This window comes from Vulpes lagopus, chromosome 8, assembly GCF_018345385.1.
Source record: "Vulpes lagopus strain Blue_001 chromosome 8, ASM1834538v1, whole genome shotgun sequence".
In the NCBI taxonomy this organism is placed as follows: Eukaryota; Metazoa; Chordata; class Mammalia; order Carnivora; family Canidae; genus Vulpes; species Vulpes lagopus.
In genome coordinates this window covers 77,667,593-77,691,115 of record NC_054831.1, presented here as the reverse complement: position 1 = coordinate 77,691,115, position 23,523 = coordinate 77,667,593, and the positions used below count along the sequence as shown (strand labels likewise).

At 43.0% G+C, this 23,523-nt stretch overlaps 1 protein-coding gene across 1 annotated transcript in view; it reads left to right on the top strand.

Annotated features, from left to right (window-relative positions):
- Positions 1-4,434: 4,434 nt before the first annotated feature.
- ITIH2 (inter-alpha-trypsin inhibitor heavy chain 2) overlaps positions 4,435-23,523 on the top strand; it is a 35,939-nt gene continuing 16,850 nt past the window's right edge. Inside the window, exons 1-11 of the mRNA XM_041767752.1 lie at positions 4,435-4,651; positions 6,340-6,414; positions 7,969-8,001; positions 9,612-9,781; positions 12,559-12,663; positions 13,401-13,563; positions 17,716-17,823; positions 18,505-18,633; positions 19,968-20,084; positions 21,048-21,216; positions 21,822-21,947. Of these exons, the coding sequence (XP_041623686.1) occupies positions 4,568-4,651; positions 6,340-6,414; positions 7,969-8,001; positions 9,612-9,781; positions 12,559-12,663; positions 13,401-13,563; positions 17,716-17,823; positions 18,505-18,633; positions 19,968-20,084; positions 21,048-21,216; positions 21,822-21,947 (1,279 nt within the window). The 5' untranslated portion in view covers positions 4,435-4,567. The remainder of the gene's footprint in view (positions 4,652-6,339; positions 6,415-7,968; positions 8,002-9,611; positions 9,782-12,558; positions 12,664-13,400; positions 13,564-17,715; positions 17,824-18,504; positions 18,634-19,967; positions 20,085-21,047; positions 21,217-21,821; positions 21,948-23,523) is intronic.

Genomic DNA, 23,523 nt, shown 5'->3' with positions numbered 1-23,523 from the left:
CCCCGATGTTTTTAGCAGCAATGTCCACAATAGCCAAACTGTGGAAGGAGCCTCAGTGTCCATCGAAAGATGAATGGATGAAGCAGCTGTGGTCTATGTATACAATGGAATATTACTCAGCCTTTAGAAACGACAAATACCCACCATTTGCTTCGATGTGGATGGAACTGGAGGGGATTATGCTCAGTGAAATAAGTCAATCAGAGAAGGACAAACATTATATGGTCTCATTCATTTGGGGAATATAAAAAATAGTGAAAGGAAATAAAGGGGAAAGGAGAAAAAATGAGTGGGAAATATCAGAAAGGGAGACAGAACATGAGAGACTCCTAACTCTGGGAAACGAACTAGGGGTGATGGAAGGGGAGGTGGGAGGGGGGTGGGGGTAACTGGGTGACGGGCACTGAGGTGGGCACTTGACGGGATGAGCACTGGGTGTTATTCTATATGTTGGCAAATTGAACACCAATAAAAAATAAATTTATAAAAAAATAAATAAATAAACATTATACCAAGTTCTAAAAAAAAAAAAACAAGTAGCATTTTTAAGAGTACAGTGCTCCCTTTATTCACAGCTTCCTTGTTTTTACCAGAGTTTTAGATATTTCTTGTTATAAATTTCTGTCCTGACTTAAATTCTTATGTACTTCTCATACAATTAGTAGAAAAGAACTTCTTTGTGCTGTTACTGATGCAATCAATAATTAAAGGAAAGGTAACTGATTTTGTGGGTTCACCTTGTACCTCACTGTTTGGCTAAACAACTTTGCTATTAAGAGTCATTTTTTTTAATGAGAGTCTCTAAATTTTCTGGATTAGTAGTCTCACCCTCAACAAAAACTAATCTTTTGGTTTCTCTTTTTAAGAGTAGTGACTTTTCTGCACCATGTTTCTTAATCTTTTCCAACTTGACTCTTGGTTTTACACACACACACACACACACACACTTCCCATCAAGTTAAAAAAATTGCCTCCTGAGACTAATATTTTATGCACTTTCATCTGAAACAGATTATGGAATTTGTTGAATGGCTTCTCAAGAGCTATCGAGATAGTGAAAAAATTTTAGTATTTTTGTTGCTAAAGTTTTAATTTGATAAATTTTCTTGTGTAATACGAGCCTCAATTTCCTAGGCTAACCCACTTTTGCTATCCAGGATTATTCTTTTCTGGTAAGAAAATGTTGTCAAGGAAAATATCTACTATTTTTATTTTTTTTAAGATTTTATTTATTTATTCATGAGAGACACAGAGAGAGAGAGAGAGGCAGAGACACAGGCAGAAAGAGAAGCAGGCTCCTTGCAGAGAGCCCGACGTGGAACTTGATCCCAGGTCTCCCAGGATCACACCCTGGGCTAAAGGCAGCGCTAAACTGCTGAGCCACCCGGGCTGCCCAATATCTACTATTTTTAATAATGTGAATTGGTCCTAAAGCTTTTTTAGTGTGTACTTCAGATATGTAGGTGAAGACAGTATCCACTATCTACCTCATTAAATGAATTAAAAACCATGGCTGTCCAGATATTGTACATCCTATGAAGTTCCAAAAAAATAGTAGGTTTAATGATATTTTTTTTATGTCTCTTTTTCTATTTCTTGTTCTGAATTTTGGTCTGTTTACTTCTACATCATGGATCATTTTAAATATTTTACATTTCATGTAAGGTGTCTTATGAATTTGACATACTGGTCAATTCATGTTACTACTATACATCTCACTTTCATTTTTTAATTTACTATCATAACTTCTGCATTCATTAATCAGATGGATCTCTGTCTGATTTATCTAATTTAAAAAATCTAATTTAAATTTCTAATTTAAAAAATCTTCTAATTTAAAAAATCAATATTGTATCATTTTTCTCCAAATTGTTGATTTCCACTCAAATTTAATTCTCTCTTCTGGCTTTTTTTTTGTTACTATTTGCTATGACACCTATTTTAACCTGATACTATCTTTGTAGAATCTGTTTTCAAATCTCTGAAATAAAGAAATTTTTTTTTTAAGATTTGATTTATTTATTCATGAGAGACACAGAGAGAGAGAGGCAGAGACACAGGCAGAGGGAGAAGCAGGCTCCATGCAGGGAGCCTGATGTGGGACTCGATCCTGGGACTCCAGGACCAGCCCTGGGCCGAAGGCAGGCACCAAACCACTGAGCCATCCAGGGATCCCCTGAAATAAAGAGATTTTTAATACAATATCAACTTTTAGTCTGTTTTGTCTCATTGAGATAGTCTCTCATGGAGATAGCATGGGTTTGATCTTTTTTTAAAAAATTGTCAGTAACCCTTCCTAATCTTACAGGTAAATTTAACCTATATGCATTTTATATTCTACTTGAACCTGTACTTCAAACTATTTTTAGCATGTGCTTAAGGGTTATAAATAAAACTATATTTTTTAAAGTACCATCCAGCATATTTCAATTTACAGGATTATCTTTCTGGCATATTTTATAAAAGATTTTATTTATTTATTCATGAGAGAAAAAGAGAGAGGCAGAGACACAGGCAGAGGGAGAAGCAGGCTCCATACAAGGAGCCTGATGTGGGACTTGATCCCAGGTCTCCAGGATCATGCCCTGGGCTGAAGGCCCGCTAAACCGCTAAGCCACCTGGGCTGCCCTCTGGCATATTTTTTTACTTTCTTTTTTCACTTGCATTGTTTCTAAAATCTTTCAAACCATTTCCCTTTAAACAAAATCCAACAGCTTTCTCAGACAATGGCCCTGTGTTCGATGAAACTCTCACAGTCAGTCTTTGAGGCTCGAGGGAAGCTCCCAAGTGTGATCACAACTGAATCTGCTGGAAAAAGCCCTAGAGCATCATGTTTGAGACACCATAGCAGACTTTCTATGTCTCTCTGGGTGTAAGTTCCCCTGTGTGAGTGGACTTTTAGAGAGTGATCATTTCCAGCAGCAGGTCTGTGGCCAGGTGCTAAATCACAGCACATTAGGCAGGAAGCCATGCGTTCCATTCTGAGAAGGAAAGCCAAAAACAACGTGACCAAACTGAGGTCCACAGCATCACCCATGTGCAAGCAGATGTCTGCAGTAGAGGCTCAGGAAAAAAGACTCATCAAGTAGACTTGCTACCCAGATGGGGGATTACAGGTGAATTCTAGTCTAGATTCACACCCAGAACACTGGTTTCCAGGGATGGACGGCAGGTTGTAGCTGCTAGGCCCATGTGGTCATGAAGAGCAAAGGCTTTCGGGTCAGGCCAAACTTGCTGGATCTGTGTCTTCACTTACTAACCGTAGATGTGAATAAAACCTAGCCTCGGGCACCTGGGTGGCTCAGTTGGTTAAGCATCACCCTTCAGCTTAGGTCATGATCCTGGAGTCTCTGTGTCTGGCTCCCTGCTGGAGGAGTCAGCTTCTTCCTCTGCCTCTGCCCTCCACTGACTTCTGTTTGCTCTCTTGCACCCTCTCTCTCAAATAAAGGAAAAATTTAAAAAAATACTTAGCCTTGTTTTCTTCAATAATAAAGGAGGACAAATATAGTACATACCTCACATGGTTCTTTTTTTAAAAAGATTTATTTATTTATCCATGAGAGACACACAGAGAGAGGCAGAGACACAGGCAGAGGGAGAAGCAGGCTCCTTGCAGGAAGCCCAATGTGGGACTCAATCCCAGGACCCTAGGATCGCGTCCTGAGCCACCCAGGTGCCCCTGGTTCTTTTACAGATTAATAAATAAAAGGATTAGAGATAATACAAGTAAAAGCATCTAATCCCAGGAGGCTCAATAAATCTTGGTTAATATTATCATTACATCCAGATCACAAATGGGAAGGCTTAGTACATAGTACTTCCAGGCTGGGTTTTCTGATTCTGGAACGGAGGAGAATTCTTCCCCACCCCCCCACCCCCACCCCTGACCTGAGTGGGGCTGATGGGGGCAGCTGCAGGGACAGACATTATTCTCTTAGTCAAAGATATTCGGGTAAGGCCTCCCTGAAGAACGTGCCTTTGCACCTGGCTCAGCCTCACTGCAACAGGTACTTGGTTATCAGAGAGAGAGAGAGAAGTTTGAAAAAACCCCAGCCGCGAGTGCTTGGCTCCTAACACCCTTGTGTTTCTTTTTCCACTTTTGCTATACTTCACTTGCTTTTATTTTAAATAAAAGGATCGCATTTCCAGAAATGTCATGCTTTCACCCGTTTCTCTGTGACTTGATTTCCCCGTGTGGCTTCCCACCTGGTACTTCAAAGAGGATGCTGCTGCTCTTAGGTCTCTCTGATTCCCAGAGGAAGGGAAATAAGCAGGAGCCAAAGAAAGCGGGTCCCTCTGACCCTGCCTTGTCCTCACTGGCCCCGTGGCTCCCTGTGGCTTCGCTGTTTGAATAACCTCCGGGTGTCCCATCCACCCCCACGGCTCCAGCTTGAACTCCAGAACAAATATTTGTCCCGTTTTTTTGAACAAAGTTTGGGAGCTTTCTTCTTCTTTCGACTTCTTTTAAAACACGGGCTCTTTCTGCTGCTCCTTTGAACTGGGTTCAGCGAGGGGTAGGATCCCCCCGGACCCCTCACGGGGAGCTTGGCAAAGCTACGCAGCAAAAATGAATCGGCTCATGTGCCTCCTCATCTGCTTCTTTGTTTCTGAAACACAAGGCTTCGAAATCCCCACCAGTGGACTTCCAGAAGTAAGTACTTCCAGAAAACTCTTTGCTGTGGGCCTCTACGCAGGTTCAGTCAATAGCCACTGGAAAGGAAAGGAAAGGAATTTTATGATAAAATTCATCTGAGTAGGAGTGTTCACGGTTCTAATTACCCGGAATGGGTATTTACCTTTTAAAGGATTAATGGGATTTGCATGAGAATTCAGTCCAATTCAATGGAGCGGCCCCGCGGTGCAACATTTACTGAACCCAGCCGTGCACTCCTTATCCTAACAATGGGGATAATTGATCTAACCCCCCCAAAGTGTGTTGGGGAATTAAATGACATATGTAAACTACCCAGCACAATGCAAGGACTAGGAAGCACTTAATAATTATTAGCTGTGATGAGGATGGCACATCATTATCACTCTTGCACTAAGAGTGTAAGAAAAGCCATTATCAGAGCACTATTGTTCTTCCTACCTACGTGAACAATGAGTCCTGTCATGAAGGCACTTTAAATATTCCTGGTAAGAGAAGGGGGGAGATGGCAAGTGGGCTGTCAGAGTGCAGGAATTCTCTCCAGGGAGCTCAAGGGTTCCACTTTGGTTCCCTGGCCATCCCCAACATCAGGAAAGTCGTGGACTGAGTCATTTTGAAAGTCAAGCAAGAGCTGTTTTGACGCCTGAAAAGGAACGTGAGTTATGGGGATATCCTAAGAGGTGCAGAGGCTTTGTAATGCTTGCAGAGTGGATTACCCACACAAATGCCAAAGAACAGGAGGGCATATTTGCAGGGAAAATTAAAAAAAAAAAAAAACTCTGTCTGCTTAGAAATATCTTATTCTCCAATACCCTAAGAATCACCAGAGTGCGTTGGCAATCTCATTGACAGAGCCGGGGGTTGAAGCCAAGACATCCAAACATGTTTGTTGTGCTCTTTCAGTCACTTCTTACCGGTATTCCTTTCTTATCAACATCTTTTTTCAACATTTTTATTTTTAATTTTAAATTTGTTTCTATTTAAGTTCAATTTGCCCACTTATAGGTTAACACCCAGTGTTCATCCCATTAAGTGCCCTCCTCAGGGTCTGGCACCCAGTTACCCCATCACCCGCCCACCTCCCCTTCCACAACCCTTTGTTTCCCAGAGTTAGGGATTTCTCATGGTTTGTCTCTCTAATTTTTCCCACTCAGTTCCCCTCCTTTGTCTTATAATCCCTTTCACTATTTCTTATATTCCCCGTATGAGTAAAACCATATGATGATTGTCCTTCTCCAATTGACTTATTTCACTCCGCATAATATGCTCCAGTTCCATCCACGTCGAAGCAAATGGTGGGTATTCAACATTTTTAATTGGCGGAGACCTATGGACACATTTGCCTACTCACATGCTTGCTAATGCCAATGTCTACCCAAACCTGATCACTGGGTTACTATGAGCCCAATCTGTAAGTCCCCATCATCTCCTGTCAAACTAAAAAATACCTTCCTTCGTCCAACAAATTTGAAGATAATAGCTTCCATTTTCTCACCTCTTAGACCAACCAAGCAAATATAAATACATTAAAGAGCTATGTGTTAAAAAAAAAAAGGGGGGGGGTTCCCAAAGGTATAGGAAACAAGCTAGAAAAATGTGATGAATGACCTTATGCCTGTCGCTATCTGCCTCCTTTGCTCTAGATCATTTTTATTAATAGAAATAAATATTGTCAATTCTTTTTTAAGTTTGCAGAATATGGAGATCTTGTGGAACTGGCCCCAGGCAAATTTCAGTTTGTGCCAGAGAACCGGAGGTATCAGGTACAGTAAGCCTTAGTCTCAAAAGGGAAAATAAGTAAAAGAGATCATGACTGATGAAGTAAGATTAGGATTAAGATGCTTTTTCCTAGATTTTCTCAGAGCTTGTTTTTTTTTTTTTTTTTTTATCATAATGGTCACCTTAGTTCCGTAAAGGATGAATAGCTATGTGTTCTCTTCAAATTTTAAGATTATGGGATGATTTTACTGCCTTTTCAGGAAAGATTTCTTCTGAGGAGGGCATTTTTTTCCCCAGTGGTGGCAAACACTGTCCACTGAGTATACATTCTCCTTGGACGGTGTAGCCTTGGGATGCAGCCCAGGGAGCATAGGGACTGGCCATGTCCAAAGCTACATCCTGGATGCCGCCAGCAACAGCACAGATGCATCCTGTAATTCATAGGGGTGAATTCTCCAGGAGGCCAGGAAGGGTGTGGCTTCTCCCACATGGAGCCCACGCGCTGAGAAAGGGGGTATTTACGGAAGCAACGCTAAGCTGACCAATGACTTATTTCGTATGGGTGTGAATTTTTGACTTTGTATTAGTCCAGGTTTCTTGTAGACTGATAATATAAAAACCCAATGGGCAAGCTCTCGTGTCATCTAGCCACAAAAGAGAAAACTTCATCGAGAATTGCATTCAAAAAAGTTCAAAAGAAGGTGCCTGTTGACCTCACAATGTCATATAACATGCCCTAAGACCTTAGTTCACCCCAAATCAGGCTAGCTAGCCTTACATCCAGCACCTGACTTATTCTGTTAAAATCCAACAGACATTAGATGTCCACTCATCTCTTTAAACCCAATTCAGCTTTCCATGCCCAGAAGATAGTTCTTCATGTGGATAATTCCCCAGCATAGCAGTGAGGGTATGGGATTTTCCACATGCCAGTCACTATGCCTGGCTCCAGGGCCACCCCAAAAAGGAAATGCCTCAAAATCCCTACCCTAATGTAGCTGAGTCCAATGGAGACAGACATGCACTCCCATTGTCTTGCTTGGAAGGAAGAGCTTAGCTGCCATGAAAACTTAATAAAAGAAGCTTATCTTGTTTGGGGGTGGGCATGAGAGAATTTGTGAAAATCCCCCTGAGCTGAGATCTGAAGGATGAGTGGGGGCTGGACAGACAAGGGCACCTGGAAATAAAGCACTACAGACCTTGCAAATGGCACGCCCAGAGCCCCGTGGTGGGCGGGGGCATCCAGATTACCATTCTACTAGATAAGAAAATAAATCAACTAGGACAAAGGGGAGATAGGCCATGCAGCATGAGTTTCATTGAATATTTTCATTTAAAAATATTTGCTCTAGCATTCTATCAAAGAATGGTGTGCTTGCGAAGTGGCCGAGAAGTGTGTTCAGAGAAACACACCAGTGGGAAAACAGTATTTGAGAATATTTGACATTTATGTCTCAGTTCCAGTGAATGAATTGTAACTCAGTATTGAAGGGGGAAAAAAAACTTTTTTTTTTTTTTGACTGAGAGAAAGCAGTTTTTGTCCTCTAGGTAATAAGTAACATACTTTTGAAGAATGATTGTCTAACTTCCTTCCACAGAGAAGTGTTTTTGGAGAATCTGGAGAGGTGATGGTGAGTTTACTTTGATTTTGTTAAAAATTGATGACCAAATGATTTTCCTGTTACCTATTATCTGGAGATCAATATAGTTGCCTCCTTTGTCTCTATCCCTGAGAGCATTTACCTGACTTTCGAAATACCCTCTTGCCCAATTCTGCCTGGAAGGGTGTCTAGAATTCAATATGAGAGGGTATAGTATATATGTAGCCAGGAGACATGTCACCAGGAGCTGAAAATGTCCTTTCTCTCTGTTTTCTCAAGTTTTGCCAACAACATGGGTTTCATCCAAGCATATGTATTCATTCCAACTTAGCAGTTTTAACTTAAAATATGACACCTAAAGGATTTGGAGGGAGAAAAAGAATGGGAAAGGAGCTCCCAAACATGAAATGGCCCAATTCCCTGAGATGTTCAAAGAAGTCCTTCCTGTGGTGATAAAACATCAAAAGGAAGTGGTTTACGTTGGCTTCCTGCTCTGAATTGACAGAAACTGTTAGAAGCACGCATTTAAAGGGTAGGAAGGGCAAGTAACTCAGCCCGGATTTTGTCTTAGCTTGAGGTGACCTGGCTGTTACCAAGTTGGGAGGCTTACTCTTGGGGGACGAAGTCCCAGAGACGACACTTAGTGTGGAAATAAGCAAATCCTTTTAGAGCAGAAGGCAAAATCTAACAGGTCACCTAATTGCCATAGCCGTGAAGGAGCCTGCTGTTCTCAGGCATCTCCTGAAAGATGTGTGCTTCTAGAGCCTTGACTTTCAGCACAGTGACAGACTGATTTGTTAGAGGGGAGCTGCCCTAATCAGTAGGGATCGGTAAGATCAGTAGACAAGGGTTAGCAGAGCAGCTCCAAGACCAATCATGACATCAACAAGATACTTTCTCTTCACATTCTAACGGCTGCTGACACCCATCAGTGTGTCATATTTGGCTCTAATTGGGGGAAGGAGAAGAGGATGGGGAGAAGATGGCACCATGAAAGATAAGATGGAAGAAGGCAGGGGCACCTGGATAGCTCAGTTGGTTAAGCGCCTGCCTTCAGCTCAGGTCACGATCCCACGATCCTGGGATTGAGCCCTGAGTCAGGCTCTCTGCTCCATGAAGACTCTCTTTCTCCCTCTGCCTCTGCTGCTCCCCCTTCTTGTGGTCTCTTTCTCAAATACATAAATAATTTTTTAAAAAATGGAAGAAGGCAGATAGCAGTGTGGGGAAGATATGTGTATTTCCACCCCACTCTACTCTTGGCCATACCCTGCTCTGAAGATACAGCGAGAGTCCCCGAAAACCCTGCCATCCCGCATCCATTCCCTTGCTAGGTCCTGCATTTGAAGTTATTTCTTGAACTTTCTCAATCCAATCTTGCATCCATTTTCTACTATCTACGTCGTTATTTATAGACTCCTAGAGCTGAGAGCCCTCTTAAGAGATCTCAAAACAAAGGCAGGCTTTGGCCTGGCTAGGGGATTCCAAGCCAGGAAGATGCTTTATACTACCTGAGTTATATGCTTAACAATGCCTGAGAATTATGCATAATAAAATGCAGTGCTCTTAATTAACATCAAAAATGTGGTGAAGTTCTATGTCATTTTGCTATGAGTAGCCCTATGCTTTCTTGCATGTTACAGGAGGAGGCTGATCAAGTAACTCTTTATAGCTACAAAGTCCAGTCCACTATTACCTCTCGTATGGCCAACACCATCATCCAGACCAAACTGGTGAACAACTCCCCACAGCCTCAGAATGTTGTGTTTGATGTTCAGATTCCCAAAGGAGCCTTCATCTCCAACTTCTCCATGTGAGTAACTCCTATTTAGACTCTACTCAGAGAATCCAACCCCCTCATAGCTAGAGTGGACCTTAATGGTCAGTTGCTCCCATGGTTCTCATTCTCAGAGCCGTGGACCCACTGGATGTCAAGAGTCATCGTGGGCTGGGTCCCTATAATTTGTTTCCATTCAAAGTGTCAGAATTTGTGAAGGATTTCCTTTTCATTTCTAAAAAAACTAAAGCAATTAAGCTATCTCTCTGGTAACAACTCTTACTTGGGCATTTTAATGTGCTTTCTGGGGTAGGGGGAGAAATATATGGGTTTGCCATGACTTACAGGAAACCATACACGAGTGCAGAGTAGTTCTGTGTATCCTGTCATGTTTCTCTATGGGGAAAAAAACACGAGAACGACTGATTAAATCCAATCATCTGTCCAGTGATTGAATTCCTCTATTACCCCGAGGACAAATGGCTTATCCAGGCTTGACTTGAATATCCCCTTAATGATAAACTCACTACTTCCCAGAACAATCCACTCAATGATTGACAGACCTGTTAGAATTATTTCTCATACTTAATTGAAATTTATTCCATTTCTACCCAGTGACTCTGGTTCTGCACACAAAGTTTTTTTTCTAATTCTCTGCAAAATACAAACTGAAGGATGTATGATTTCATTTCAAGGATGAAATGATATGCTGTCTGAGATTGACTTCAAAATAATCGAGATGGTGAGCGCAGGGGTAGAGGTGAACTGAGACTGAGTACTGATAATGCTGTGGCTCAGGGATGGTTTCATGGAGGTTTCTTCTATTCTTCTATTTTTTTTTTTTTGTATATTTGAAGATTTCCGTAATAAAAAATATTTTTCGGCCACTCAAGGCTTTTTTGAAAGTGAGGCCAGTTATATCATCCCACCTGGTGGCTACATTTTTCAGGGCTAAACATTCCCTGTTCCTCCAAGTGTTTGGATGGCTTCCTACTCTCAGTCATGTAAGTGACCATCCCTAGAGTGTCCACCTGGCCATGTCCTACTCAGATTGCCTAGAACAGAGCACAGGGCTCTGCATACAGTTTGGCTTTTTTTTTTTTTTTCTTTTTTTCTTTTTACTAAGACATTAGGTTGAGTTGCTTCTCGTTTGCTTTGGTCTTTCACCACCAAGTTAACCAGCAATAACCGTGAATAAATAAAGCATTCCAATAGCATGCACTTTGGCTTCTGAAAACTGTAGAGCTTAACTATATACTCTAAACAAAACAAAGTAGATGGGGAAAAGGCATTAGGTGACTTTGAAATGGTATCCTTTGAATTGGCTTAGAAATTTATTTTTTTTAATTTTTAGGCAACCTGTTCTGAAAATGTAGGAGGAAGAGCTTTTATGTAGTAGAATTATATGACACCGTGTCTGAAAAATTATATTTACAACTATTCTAATACATTTTTATTTTTAAACCACATAACCGGAATTTATTCTAGATACTGCTTCTTTCTGTTTTCCTTTATTCCTTTCCTTCTTCTCCACCTCATGTCATAGAAGATTTGAGGTGACAAAAGATAGAATTACAACATATACATTTTTTGCTCTCCCTCCACTCAGGGCTGAATTTATAAGACCAGAGAAGGTAGCCAACTCAATCACCACAGTTTTATATGAACTTCACAAAATATTGCTTCTGCTTTTTTTGTCAAGATTCCAAATATTCTTCCATCAGAGGTAATTTCCTTTAGTCTTAAAGGCTTCTTGGTCTTTGAAGCTGACTATAAGTTGAGGGGAAAAGCGCAGTCCTGGACACATGGGGTCCAGTTCTACCTCTGTCTCTGACCAACTGTGTGACCTTGAGTCACTGTCTCCTGGCTCTGACTTCTCATCTAAATAAGCGGCCTTCAAGTGAGCCTCACCAAGCTTTCCATTGGTACTTGGGACCAGAAACTGGCCCTTACACTGCAGAACGTCTAGCGTTCTCCATATGGTGAGGGATCCTGTCCATTTGAGTGCCATAGGTCCCATTTTACTTCTGAAATCCTGTAATTTGACAGTTCTGACCAATCATTACTTGGAACGCATTAGATGACAGTCAGTTTAATTAAGGTGGGTAGAGATGGAGTTGCAAAGGGAAGTCAGAGGTCCCTAAGGGAGATGTTAGAGGGGTAAACACAAATTTGCTAAGGGATTCCCCAATGCCTCCCTTCATCTTTCCTCACTCTCTTCTACCCTTGCTGGAGAGTATGAGCCCTGGGCTCCTAGAATGATCTTCTAAACAAAGGCAAACCATATAACTAGTGATTTTGCAGGTTCCTCTCCTTGACATATTTGCAATTCAGAAGAGTTACCCAAAGGGGACAACACTTATTCTGAAGGGTAAAACTTAAAACTCAGAATCAATTTTAAACACAAGCAGCAGCATCCAAGGGAAGGCTTTCAGGATGGGCACCTACCTCTTAACTCAACTCTCAGATGAAGAGACTCCTGACTATGAGATAAGCCAATGTCCCCCTTCTCTTCTCTTCTCTTCTCTTCTCTTCTCTTCTCTTCTCTTCTCTTCTCTTCTCTTCTCTTCTCTTCTCTTCTCTTCTCTTCTCTCTCTTCTCTCCTCTCCTCTCCTCTCCTCTCCTCTCCTCTTCTCTTCTCTTCTCTTCTCTTCTCTTCTCTTCTCTTCTCTTCTCTTCTCTTCTCTTCTCGGTGCAAAATGTTAATTGCCCACATTTGCTAAATCTTCTTGGTTGTGTTGTTTGTTGTTGTTTCGTTGAGACTACTATTCAGGAAAACCCAACAGCTCAGTGGCCTCCTGTCATTTTTTTAGGACGGTAGACGGCACAACATTCACCAGTTCCATTAGGGAGAAGACAGTGGGTCGTGCACTCTACTCCCAGGCAAGAGCCAAAGGCAAGACCACGGGGTTGGTGAGGTAAGGGCTGGGCCAGCATGGGCTAAGGTCTCATCCGATAGCTGCTCCCACTCTATCCCAAAGCCCAAAGCATCCTCATTTAACAATCCTGCTGTTTCCTCTTTAAAACTAAACACTTCAAGCAATGATCACAGTAAACTCACTATGTATGTGTTTAAGTAAGGGCTTATGCTGGAAATATCTATTCCACTTGATGTGATCATAGATGTTTTCTTTCTGAAGACTTTCAATGATGTAAAGAATCTCTAGAATGAGCCTCTAGTGCAGTGGAGGCAGTGTGTGCTGTGGCTGGAATTGCCAGTTTGGGTCTGAGCCCAGCCCCACAACTGAGTAGCCATGTGATCTTGAGCTGGTCACTAATCATCAATTAGCCTCATTTGTTGTCATCTGGGAAATGAGAACAATGGTATCCATCCTGCAGAGCTCCCGTGTCAGAAATGATGCATGTCAAGGTCCCAGCATGGACTAGGGATCAGTAGCTGGTAGCTTCCGGCAGATGACGCTCAGATTTGTAAGAAGCTGTGAAAGAAAGAGACCAGGTAGGAGAGGATACTAAACTGTTGGCAGAATTAAAGTTACCTAGAGGTTTCCGTGTCCTCGACTGTACCTGCTGTTCATTTGCATGAACACCCTGAGCAGGCTTGATTGCCCACAAAAGCCTAGGTGCCCTCTGCATAGATGTGGGGTCTCGCTCTCCATCATGGATAGGGTGACTCACATCAGGGTTAAACCTTTAGGAGCCGGGCTCTTGACATGGAAAACTTCCAAACTGAAGTAAACATCCTCCCTGGAGCGAAAGTGCAGTTTGAACTTCATTACCAGGAAGTGAAGTGGAGGAAGCTGGGATCCTATGAACACAGGCTCCATCTGCAGCCGGGGCGACTGGCCAAGCACTTGGAGGTGAGCCGGGTTTTGCAGGGTGCACAGTGACCCCATCTGCTGATGGCTCCTAACCCTGATTTATATGTTCTGCTGGTCACCACTCTTTGTGGTGTTGGATGTATTCAACTCAGCAAGACGGTAAGGTGGACTGAGAAGCTGATGGGTTTGGAGTCCACCGGGACACTTCCTTGGGGATTTCAATGCCAGCTTGGCTTGGCTCTTTATTAGTTGTGTTAGTTTCCTAGGGTTGCTGCCATAAGTGATTACAAACTGGGTAGCTTAAAACAATATAAAATCATTTTCTCACAGTTTGGGAGGACAAAAATCTGAAATCCAGGTGTTAGCAGAGCCTTACTCCTGAAGACTTGGGGGTCCTTACTCCTGAATCTGTTCCCTGCTTCTCCCAGCCTCTGGCAGCTGCTGGCACTCCTTGACCTGTGGCCTCATAGCCACATCACCCCAATCTCTGCCTTGGTGGTCACGCCATGCTCTCCCCTATGTGTTTCAAATCACCCTCTGCCTTCTTATGAGAAAACTCATCACTGGATTTCGGGTCCACTGAATAGTACAGGATGATCTCAAGATCCTTACCTTAAGTTCATCTATGAAGATGCTTTTTCCAGATGAGGTAACATTCACAGTTGCCAGGGATTTGATGTAGACATCAAATTGGGGGGTTCCAGTAGGGTGGGGAGGTAGGGTGCCATTCAACCAATACACTAGCCTTCTGACATGGGACACATTATCCTGAGTGTCCATTTTTTCATCTGTGTAAAGGGGACGAGAACATATTTTCCATATAATTTATGGAAATAGGTGGCAAATAATAGGAATCAGTGGATATTAATTGTCTTCCTCTGTCACCCCATTGCCCTACCAATATGAACTCACCTTTGCTGTAACATTCACCTGTTGCCCTAAGAACTGAGACACTCTTTGGGGGGCTTGAGTCTTTGTGACATCACGTGAACATTTTGTGTCAGGGGCAAAGCAGAGCCAGAAGCAGCCAAGGAGAGTATATGATCCAATCTGCCTCTCCATTTGACAGAATGGAGATAGGATAGATGATAGGAAGGTGAGGCCTGTAGGCAGAGAAGACTCCAGGGGATGAAGCGATCATGGTGAAATTTCTACTCTAATTTGAGAAGCTGCATATCTGACCAATGGAACCCCCCCTTCTTCTCATGACCACTGTGTGGCATCAGCTTGCTCTCAGGGTAGATACCATTGAGTTATTTGGTGCCTTTGTGAAAATTAGGAAAAGATGCCCTTTGTCCTGGCAAATTCAGCCCCATATCAGGACACAACACTTGGCAAGTGGGTTATGGGCTGGATCTCAGCACCCTCGTACAGTCCTGGCTGGGGGCTCTGCACAACTCAACATGTGGCCCTGGCTATTTTTCTAGGAGTAATGATGAATGAGTGGCATTCTCCTTCTCAATCCTATGAATCTCATGGTAAATAGATATGATTAGCATCTTGCCTGCAATGATGCAAGTGCTGAGGTTGTTAATAATAATATTAATAGCAACTGAGTTAATGATATGAGGATACTTCTATAACATTTTAATGAGATGGTGATATGTCATTGACTTCTCCCCACAAGTTGTAAAGTAGATCTCATTAGCCCTGATATACAGATATATATAAATAACTTGCCTAAGGAAATAGCTAAGAAACAAGTAAAATTTGAGATAATGTCTACCTCTGAAACTGTGTTCTTAGCTATAAATCCAAGGATGTAGTTTGAGTCCATAAAGATAATGATTTTTAACATACATACCACATAGCACATAAATCTTTCTTATATTTCTGAAATTTTTGTTCATTCTTAAATTTCCCAAGCTCTTAGAAAATCCTTGTTTTTAAAATAAGACATAGTCTGAATAGCTTAGCAAGAGTGTAAGACAAAGTGGCAAGTTTCCCAAGTTCTAATCCAGAGTCTGCACTCACAGCTGTGAACTCTGGGAAAATCCATTTCCTGTCCTTCAGTGTTTCATCTGTGAAATAAAGTTGGACTAGGTGAGTCTTCGGGTACTTTCCTGCTCTAACAGCCTACGAAATATATCCATTTCTGAAGAGGCTTGATCTCATCCAGAGATAAATTAAGGAGAAATCATAAAATTGGACCTCCTTGTGTTTATTCCAGAAACATTTTCAAATCACCATCAGAAGGACCACCCAACTGGAAATACATTTCCCTCACAGGAATCAGAGAATACATCACTTTTTAACTCCCACCCTGACCCCCCTGGATATATCAAATATTGAGAATACATTTTATTCCAACATCTGTGTTCCTTACAGAAAAGCTAACCAACATGTCGAGTGACTCAAGGCCACCATGGGCTGGTCCCAGCCTATCAGAGGGACCAGCTATGCAACCTTAGATATCCACCCCCAAAGCATAGTGTCCTACTAGATTTGGGGGGCATGTCTGCCTCAAATTGAGCACAGGACTGCTAAGAGCTTCTGCGACACTTGGGAAAAGGTCTTCCTGCCATTTGCATGCTCTTATGGAGAGACCGAACCTTGTCTTGAGTACCCTACATTTGTTTATAGGTAGAACCTTATGGAAGAATGAAAGCAGTGGCCCCAGTTTTCTGCAACTCCCCAACTTTTCTCCCTTCCCTCCAGGAGCTGCTCAATCAACTACCTGAAATGGCTGGGTCAGACTGTCCTGGGATGTCTGATTCACCTGATTTTGTGTAGATTTAGTTCTTACCAACATGGAGAATCCAGAGCTAACAGAAATCTTGGAGGCAAATGAAGCTCAAATCTTACGCTGTAATTTGTAATAACCAAGAAAGAAAATGTTGGCTTTGTTTGGACAAGTGTACATGACTTTATGAAAGTACATATTTTTAAAGATTTTATTTATTTATTCATGATAGTCACAGAGAGAGAGAGAGAGAGAGAGAGAGAGAGGCAGAGACACAAGCAGAGGGAGAAGCAGGCTCCATGCAGGGAGCCCGACGTGGGATTCGATCCCGGGTCTCCAGGATCGTGCCCTGGGCCAAAGGCAGGTGCCAAACCACTGCACCACCCAGGGATCCCTGAAAGCAGATTTAAAAAAAAAATCAGGAGCCACTTGGGTGGCTTCAGTCAGTTAAGCGTCTGACTCTTGATCTCAGCTCAAGACTTGATCTCAGGGTTGTGAGGTCAAGTCCTACATTGAGCCTCACCCTGGACATGGAGCCCCCGCCCCACACACACACACACAAAAAAAAAAAAATCAGAGAAAAATTTGGCATGATTCCAAAGCCAGTTACTTCCAAAGGGGAGAGAACTCATCACTATTATAAATGATCCTAAATGAGAAAGAGGCAATAAGGAAACAAATGTGCATAGGGCTCTATCTCATGGCCTCTCATTTAAGTGGGTGTGTGCAAAAGAAGGAAAATCTCATGAAAAACATATAGGATACTGTGGCATGGGGCTAATGAATAGTGTGGTGAAGTCAACTGAAAAGATGAAGCAGAAGCTATTGGAAGTCAAGAAGCAGTGTACAAAGTATTAGGAACTCGGGCCCTAGGTTTGAAGCCTGGTTCAGCCACTTATAAGCTGGGTCACTATGAATCTATTTCTTCATCCATAAAATAAACAATAGCAAATAAAACAACAGGTAATAAGAATATAAGAGTTAAATGAGTTCATACATACATAGTGCTTAGCAGAGTACTTTGAGTCTACAGAGAGAAATGGAAGCCATGACTATGGTTTTTCCAAGGATCACCCAAACGGATTTCCTCCTGCTTAGCTCTGTTCAGAGTACATAGACAGTAAAGGAATAAAAAAGCCTTGGGCCTTCATTGACAGATGCACAGACTAAGTGCAGAATCATTTCGCAATGGCTTTCCTTTTTTTGTTTCCTTTGACAACGTGAATACTCTTATAAACAACAACAACAACAAAGAACAGGATAGAGATGGAGAATAAGACAAGAGAAAGGAAGTACTGAGTTGCCCAATGAGTCTTCAGCCCACGTGCTGAGATGAATCATATCCTGTAGCAGGTGAGGTGATCGTGGAACTGTGCTGGGTCATCTCTGGGAAAGCTTGAAGATGAGAAGAACAGCAGAGGGTGTAGCAATTGTACTTTTTCCTCAAAAAAAAAAAATGCCTTGAATGATAGTTTGATGCTTTGAGTAATTTTCTTTCTCATCTCCAGGTAGATGTGTGGGTTATTGAACCTCAGGGAATACGATTTCTTCATGTTCCTGACACATTTGATGGCCATTTTGATGGTGTTCCAGTCATATCTAAAGGACAACAGAAGGTATCATATGTAGTGCCTGTTGCAGAGAGTCTAAGTGGCCACGAGCTCATGAGTTCTTTGCCCCTCCTGTGCTCTGGGGAAGAGAAAAGTGCTCAGGTGGTAGACTCTGTGATGGAGTAGAGATCCCTGAGCAGAATCTAGCATCCCCACCATCTACAGAACACCAGTCCCAATTGCTTCATTGCATTTTGACCAGTGACCATCCTCTTTGGGGCACCATTTCCCTCAAGTCATGGGCTTGACCAGGAGCTAAAAGACAGCTTTCTTGTAATACATGATAGGTTTTCACTGGTCACAGCAAGAAATACTCAGCTTAATTCTCTTCACTTTGTGACCAATAAGAACCAACAGCGGAGGCATCAAACTTCTCTATGGACCTTTCACCAACTCTTTTTCAAGCTGGTAGCCTTCTCTTTGATGGGGGAAGGAGGGAGAAATTCTTTGGGTATCTTAAGAAGTCCTAAAACTTGGGCAGCAGACCACGGGATGGTAGATGCACCTTCCCAGGCCCAGCACCATCCCTTGTGTTGGAAATGGGGCTGCTGATGCTGCCTGGAGGCAGGCTGGCCATTGAACCATGGGGATAGCTCTTCCCCTGTGTGTATGGGAAGGTGTCACCCCTCGCCTGGGGAGAGAGAGGCACAGACCATGGGCTCCAACATCCATCACTGTTCTTTCCAGGCACATGTGTCCTTCAAGCCCTCTGTGGCCCGGCAAAGAAAATGCTCCAACTGCTCTGAGACTGCAGTAGATGGAGAGCTGGTGGTGATGTATGATGTGAACAGAGAAGAGAAGGCCGGAGAACTCGAGGTGGGTGAAACCAATCTCTGAGAGAACCGCCATGCTGAGGCCCAACAGCTCCCTGGCTTCTAGGTGGCTCCTAGCTGCCGAGGAAAGTGTCTAGTGGCAGAGAAGGGACTAAGTCCTATTTCCCTAAGTGTTACTAAGCATCATCTTTTCATGTCAAGAAAACCAAATAGAGTGTCCTCAAGTTTCATATCCTTGTCCCAGAAAGATGCTTCTAGGCCTTATATGAAATACAGTGTGAAATTCACAAAATGGGAATTTTGGATGACCTTTGAAGGCCCTTTGCAACTAAACTATCAAAGAAAGCAGAGAGGTTATGGGGCTGGGTGGATGGAACAACCAAGAGAAAGATCTGGGCTAGTGACAGATTCCAGGGCTAATGTTCATTTGAGAGATTGCTTCCTTCCTTTCCCTTTTTGCTGTGTCTTAAGTGTATGTCTGTATTTCCCTTGTGCTAAGGTAAGAGCCCTTAGAGGGTATCCGAAAGCCTGTGCTTCTGTCCAGGATGGTGGTACAGAAGCATCCACAGGTATACATTCCACACCTAGGCCTTGTACCACCTTGATAGAAACAACCATAGGGCAGTGGAAAGAGAACTAGAGGAGCCAGGCATTAGGGCCCAGAGAAGACAAAGACATGGAATGGCCTTCTAATAACTTCAAGAAAAATCCAAACCCCCTAGAGTACTGATAAAGGTCTTCATGATCTGTCCTGCTGACTCTCCACCTAATTCCTCAAATTCTTTAATTCTACAGCCCTTGTGGTGGTGCTGAACCACTTACAGAGCCCCTAGTGTGCCATTTTCTCACCCTTGTCTGGATCTCTCTTCCCCACTCTTAACAGTCCAACTCCAAACTCACACTCAAGTCGAGTGTAGATCCCGTTTCCTTAGGAAAGACACCCCCAATGTGAGTCAGATACACATCCACTGGGTGCTCTCAGAGCCCTTTATTTTCCTGACCATAGCACATAACAAACACTGTGCTACAGTTGCTTCCTACTTATCTGGATCCTTGGCTGGCCTGAGAGCCCTGTGAGGGCAGAGACTTTGCCCCATTGGCTGTTGGTTAACAAGGTCCCTGAAAGCAGGTTCCTCAGAGGACTAGGTGGCTGGAGGGGAGTGAAGTGAAATGCCCTGGAGAGTGAAACTACCCAGAGAGCCTGGGCCTTCCCAGAAGAGGAGTTGGGGAGAACAGGAACGAGGAGGGAGAGACATGGATGGATACGGAGCCTCCCCTTCATGACCAGCATGCCTCCTGTTCCCCCAGTGCTCGCCTCTTCTTAGTCCCTAGACCCCCCCTCTTCCTACCTTCTAAATATTCTGTTCTGTTTTCCAGGTATTTAATGGATATTTTGTCCACTTTTTCGCTCCTGAAAACCTGGACCCAATTCCCAAAAACATCCTCTTTGTCATTGATGTTAGCGGCTCAATGTGGGGAATAAAAATGAAACAAGTGAGTACCTCCCTGTTGGCAGGGGTGCTTGGGGCTCCTCGCTTTCTCTGATCCCCTCCCAACATGGCAGACATTCAATGCACCTTCCTCCCCCCTCACCCACCAGCCTCCCAGGCCTCGTCTTCATCAGCTCAGGCTGCTCAAAGAACCACAGAACTGGTGGTTTATGAACAACTGACATTTATCTCAAAACTCAGGGCTCTGAAAAATGTCATCTCCCTTCCTACTTGCTGGGTTCATTCTTGCATTTCATAGTTTTGCTCTGCGTCTGCGTAACGTTTTACTTTACCATCTTGCCATTGTTCACAAGTGACTTTGAAACCCTTACAGGTGCATCTCTTCAGTGCACCGATGGAGGAGAGAAATTCTGAATGTGGGAGATGCAAGGGCCAGTTGCTGGCCATGTTCTTCAATAGATGAGGGAGAAGGAAAGCTAGCTCCCCAGGGGATGGATGCGCATTCTATAGAAATACTGCTAGTTCTCCTAGATTATGGGGCAGGAAGGCAGGAGACTGTGGAAGTTTTCTTCTGATTGCTTTAATTTGTCAGTGAAGTTGGAATCCAGGTCGGGAGCTGAGACAGGAAGAGAGAGGTGTTGGTAGTCTGAAGAGAAAGGAGATGAGAAATAGCAATTTAAGAGAGAGGGCGAGTCGCTGGACTTTGATTCCTAGCCACTACTAAGGGGGCACTTGAAGTTTGTGATTCTTAACTAAATCTGAGACGAGTCAAAGTAGTTGTACACAACAAAATAAAACAGTCAAAGCTTAAGTATCGAAATGCAGACAGTACATGTTCAGGGTAAGTGACAGACAGGTCAGTGTTGACCGAGGTGGTTTTCTGGAAGAATTGTCATTCTTGAGTTTGTACTTGGAAGATGACAAGATGAATTCTTGGTCCTCCTTCTTTTCTTCTGGGGCTTAGATCTCACGGAATAAGAGCCTTCTCCATTCTTTTTTGAAATAGACAGTGGAAGCAATGAAGACCATACTGGATGACCTAAGAGCCGAAGACCAGTTCTCCGTGATTGACTTCAACCACAATGTTCGCACCTGGAGAAATGATTTGGTCTCAGCTACTAGAACACAGGTGACAGATGCCAAGAAGTATATTGAGAAAATCCAGCCCAGTGGAGGTGAGTGACTTTACCCTAGAGGCCACTGAGAAACGTTCACAGGGCTCAAATCGTCATTCGCTTAGGAAGTCCCCTTCCCTCCCACGGTGGTCTTTGGCCCGCCTGCAATGGCCTGCCATAAGTAGTGATGTACTATTACATGATGAATCTTAACTTCATGTGAAAGCACAATGTATGACCCATCCCACACAAGTCTGTAACCTTTCCAGTCTCCCTCAGAAAAGGGTCACAGAGGGTCACACTAGCCTTCTTATTACTCTCATAGCAAAAAATGCAGCTGTCCACAGACCAGTGACCCAGCACGTCAGCAAGGCTGCTTTGCGTGCCTTCAGTCTGGTGTTTAACAAAATGACAGATGGGTGCTTTGAAAGGACAAATTCATCTTTCAGGGACTAGTTCACTCCAAAGCAACTATTTTATTCCACTGGGGAATCTTGACCAGCGTGGGGAAAATGTGTGTCACTTGGAAAACAGCCAGATTTGGGAGCTGAATAAATTATGCATGAGTCATCATCATCAGACAGATGTACCTGAACCCAGGATGTGATGGTTTTTGTGCAAAAAGAGGGCACATAACGGAGCGGCACATCCTGTCACCCTCACAGGCACAAATATCAACGAAGCACTCCTGCGTGCCATCTTTATTCTGAATGAAGCCAATAATTTGGGATTGTTGGACCCTGAGTCAGTCTCTCTGATCATTTTGGTTTCTGATGGCGACCCGACAGTAGGTAAGTAGCACTTCAATTTTCTGGTGACAAATGTTTTACTCCTGTTTCTTGGGAATGTGATTTGCTTAAAATGGAAAATCTGATGGCACTTGCCTGAGTTTCCAAACCATCTTAACCCCATGGTTTCTAAAAGGAGGCTTCTTTTAACCCTGGAGCACTCACCCCACTGAAACCCAGTCCCAGACATTTTTTTGGGTGATGCTCTTAAAAGCACCAGTTTCACCTCCACAATGTGGGGAAACTTGAGTGTGAATTGTAATAGCCTGTAGCACAGTGCACCATGTAAGATGGTGTAGGGGAGCGTGTGGGATGAGCATGCGTCCCAAGACTCCAGAAGACCTCTGGGGTCTGCAGGAACATTCCCTCCTTCTCCACACACCCCACCCTGGCCCCAGTCACTCACGGCAACTGGAGAAAGTACGTCTTTCTGATACACCTGTACACGATGCATTCTTCTCCACAAAATGGCCCGACATCTCCTGGCTACTGTCATGTGGCATTATTTTGATCTGCTTCATTTGTGTCCTTAAACTGGCAAATACAACAGTGCATGCTAGATTGCGTCACAGTCTGCCACACGGACAAGGACCCGTGCTGAATGCAGCTCTGTGGAAGGAAGATGAGTGGGCCAATCATGACAGTGGCCACTGGTGTTTTAGTAAGACAAGAAGCAATCATTTTATTTTTTTCCTTTTTTTTTTTAAGATTTTATTTATTCATGAGAGACACAGAGAGAGAGGCAGAGACATAGGGAGAGGGAGATGCAGGACGCGATCCCCAAGCCCTGGGATCAGGCCCTGAGCCAAAAAAGGCAGATGCTTAACTGTGAGCCACCCAGGTGTCCCACAAGCATTTTATTAATAGTGAGACTAGAATGGGGGTCGTGAGGTAGTATTTGTGGCAGATTCAGTGTTTCTTCACTCTCAGATCAGATTGCTTTTAAAATTCAATTTGAGGGGCCGCTGGCAGGCTCAGTCCATGGAGCCTGTGACTCTTGATCTCGGAGTTGTGAGTTCGAGCCCCACACTGGGTGTAGAGATTACTTAAAACTAAATTAATAAGATCTTTAAAACAAATTCAAGTCGAGGATAAAATCATAAGGAAGAAAAGGATGCGTAGCAAAAAATTAAGTCTGTTTCTTATTTCTGTCCCTTAACCACCCAGTTCCTGTCCCTGGAGGCAATCTTTGGTTAGCAATTTCTCATGTATCATTTTAGAGATTCTGTGCATATGTGTATACTTCCTATATATTTATATGTGAATATATACACATGTACATATATATATACACATGTACATATATATACACATGTACATGCACACATACATGCATGCCGGTATGCAGATACATCCTACTTACACCAATCTTTACATTGTTCTCTCCCCTTTAAAAATGTGTCTTTGAGATCATTCATTATAAATACATAAAGAGTTTCCTTGCTCTTTTTAATAACTGCACAGTCTCTCACAGTCTGAATGTGTCATCATTTAACCAGCCTCCCTTCCTTGTGTACATTTGTTTTTAAGATGTTGCTACTCCCAATGATTATGCTAGGTATGATTGTCCGTACTTCAT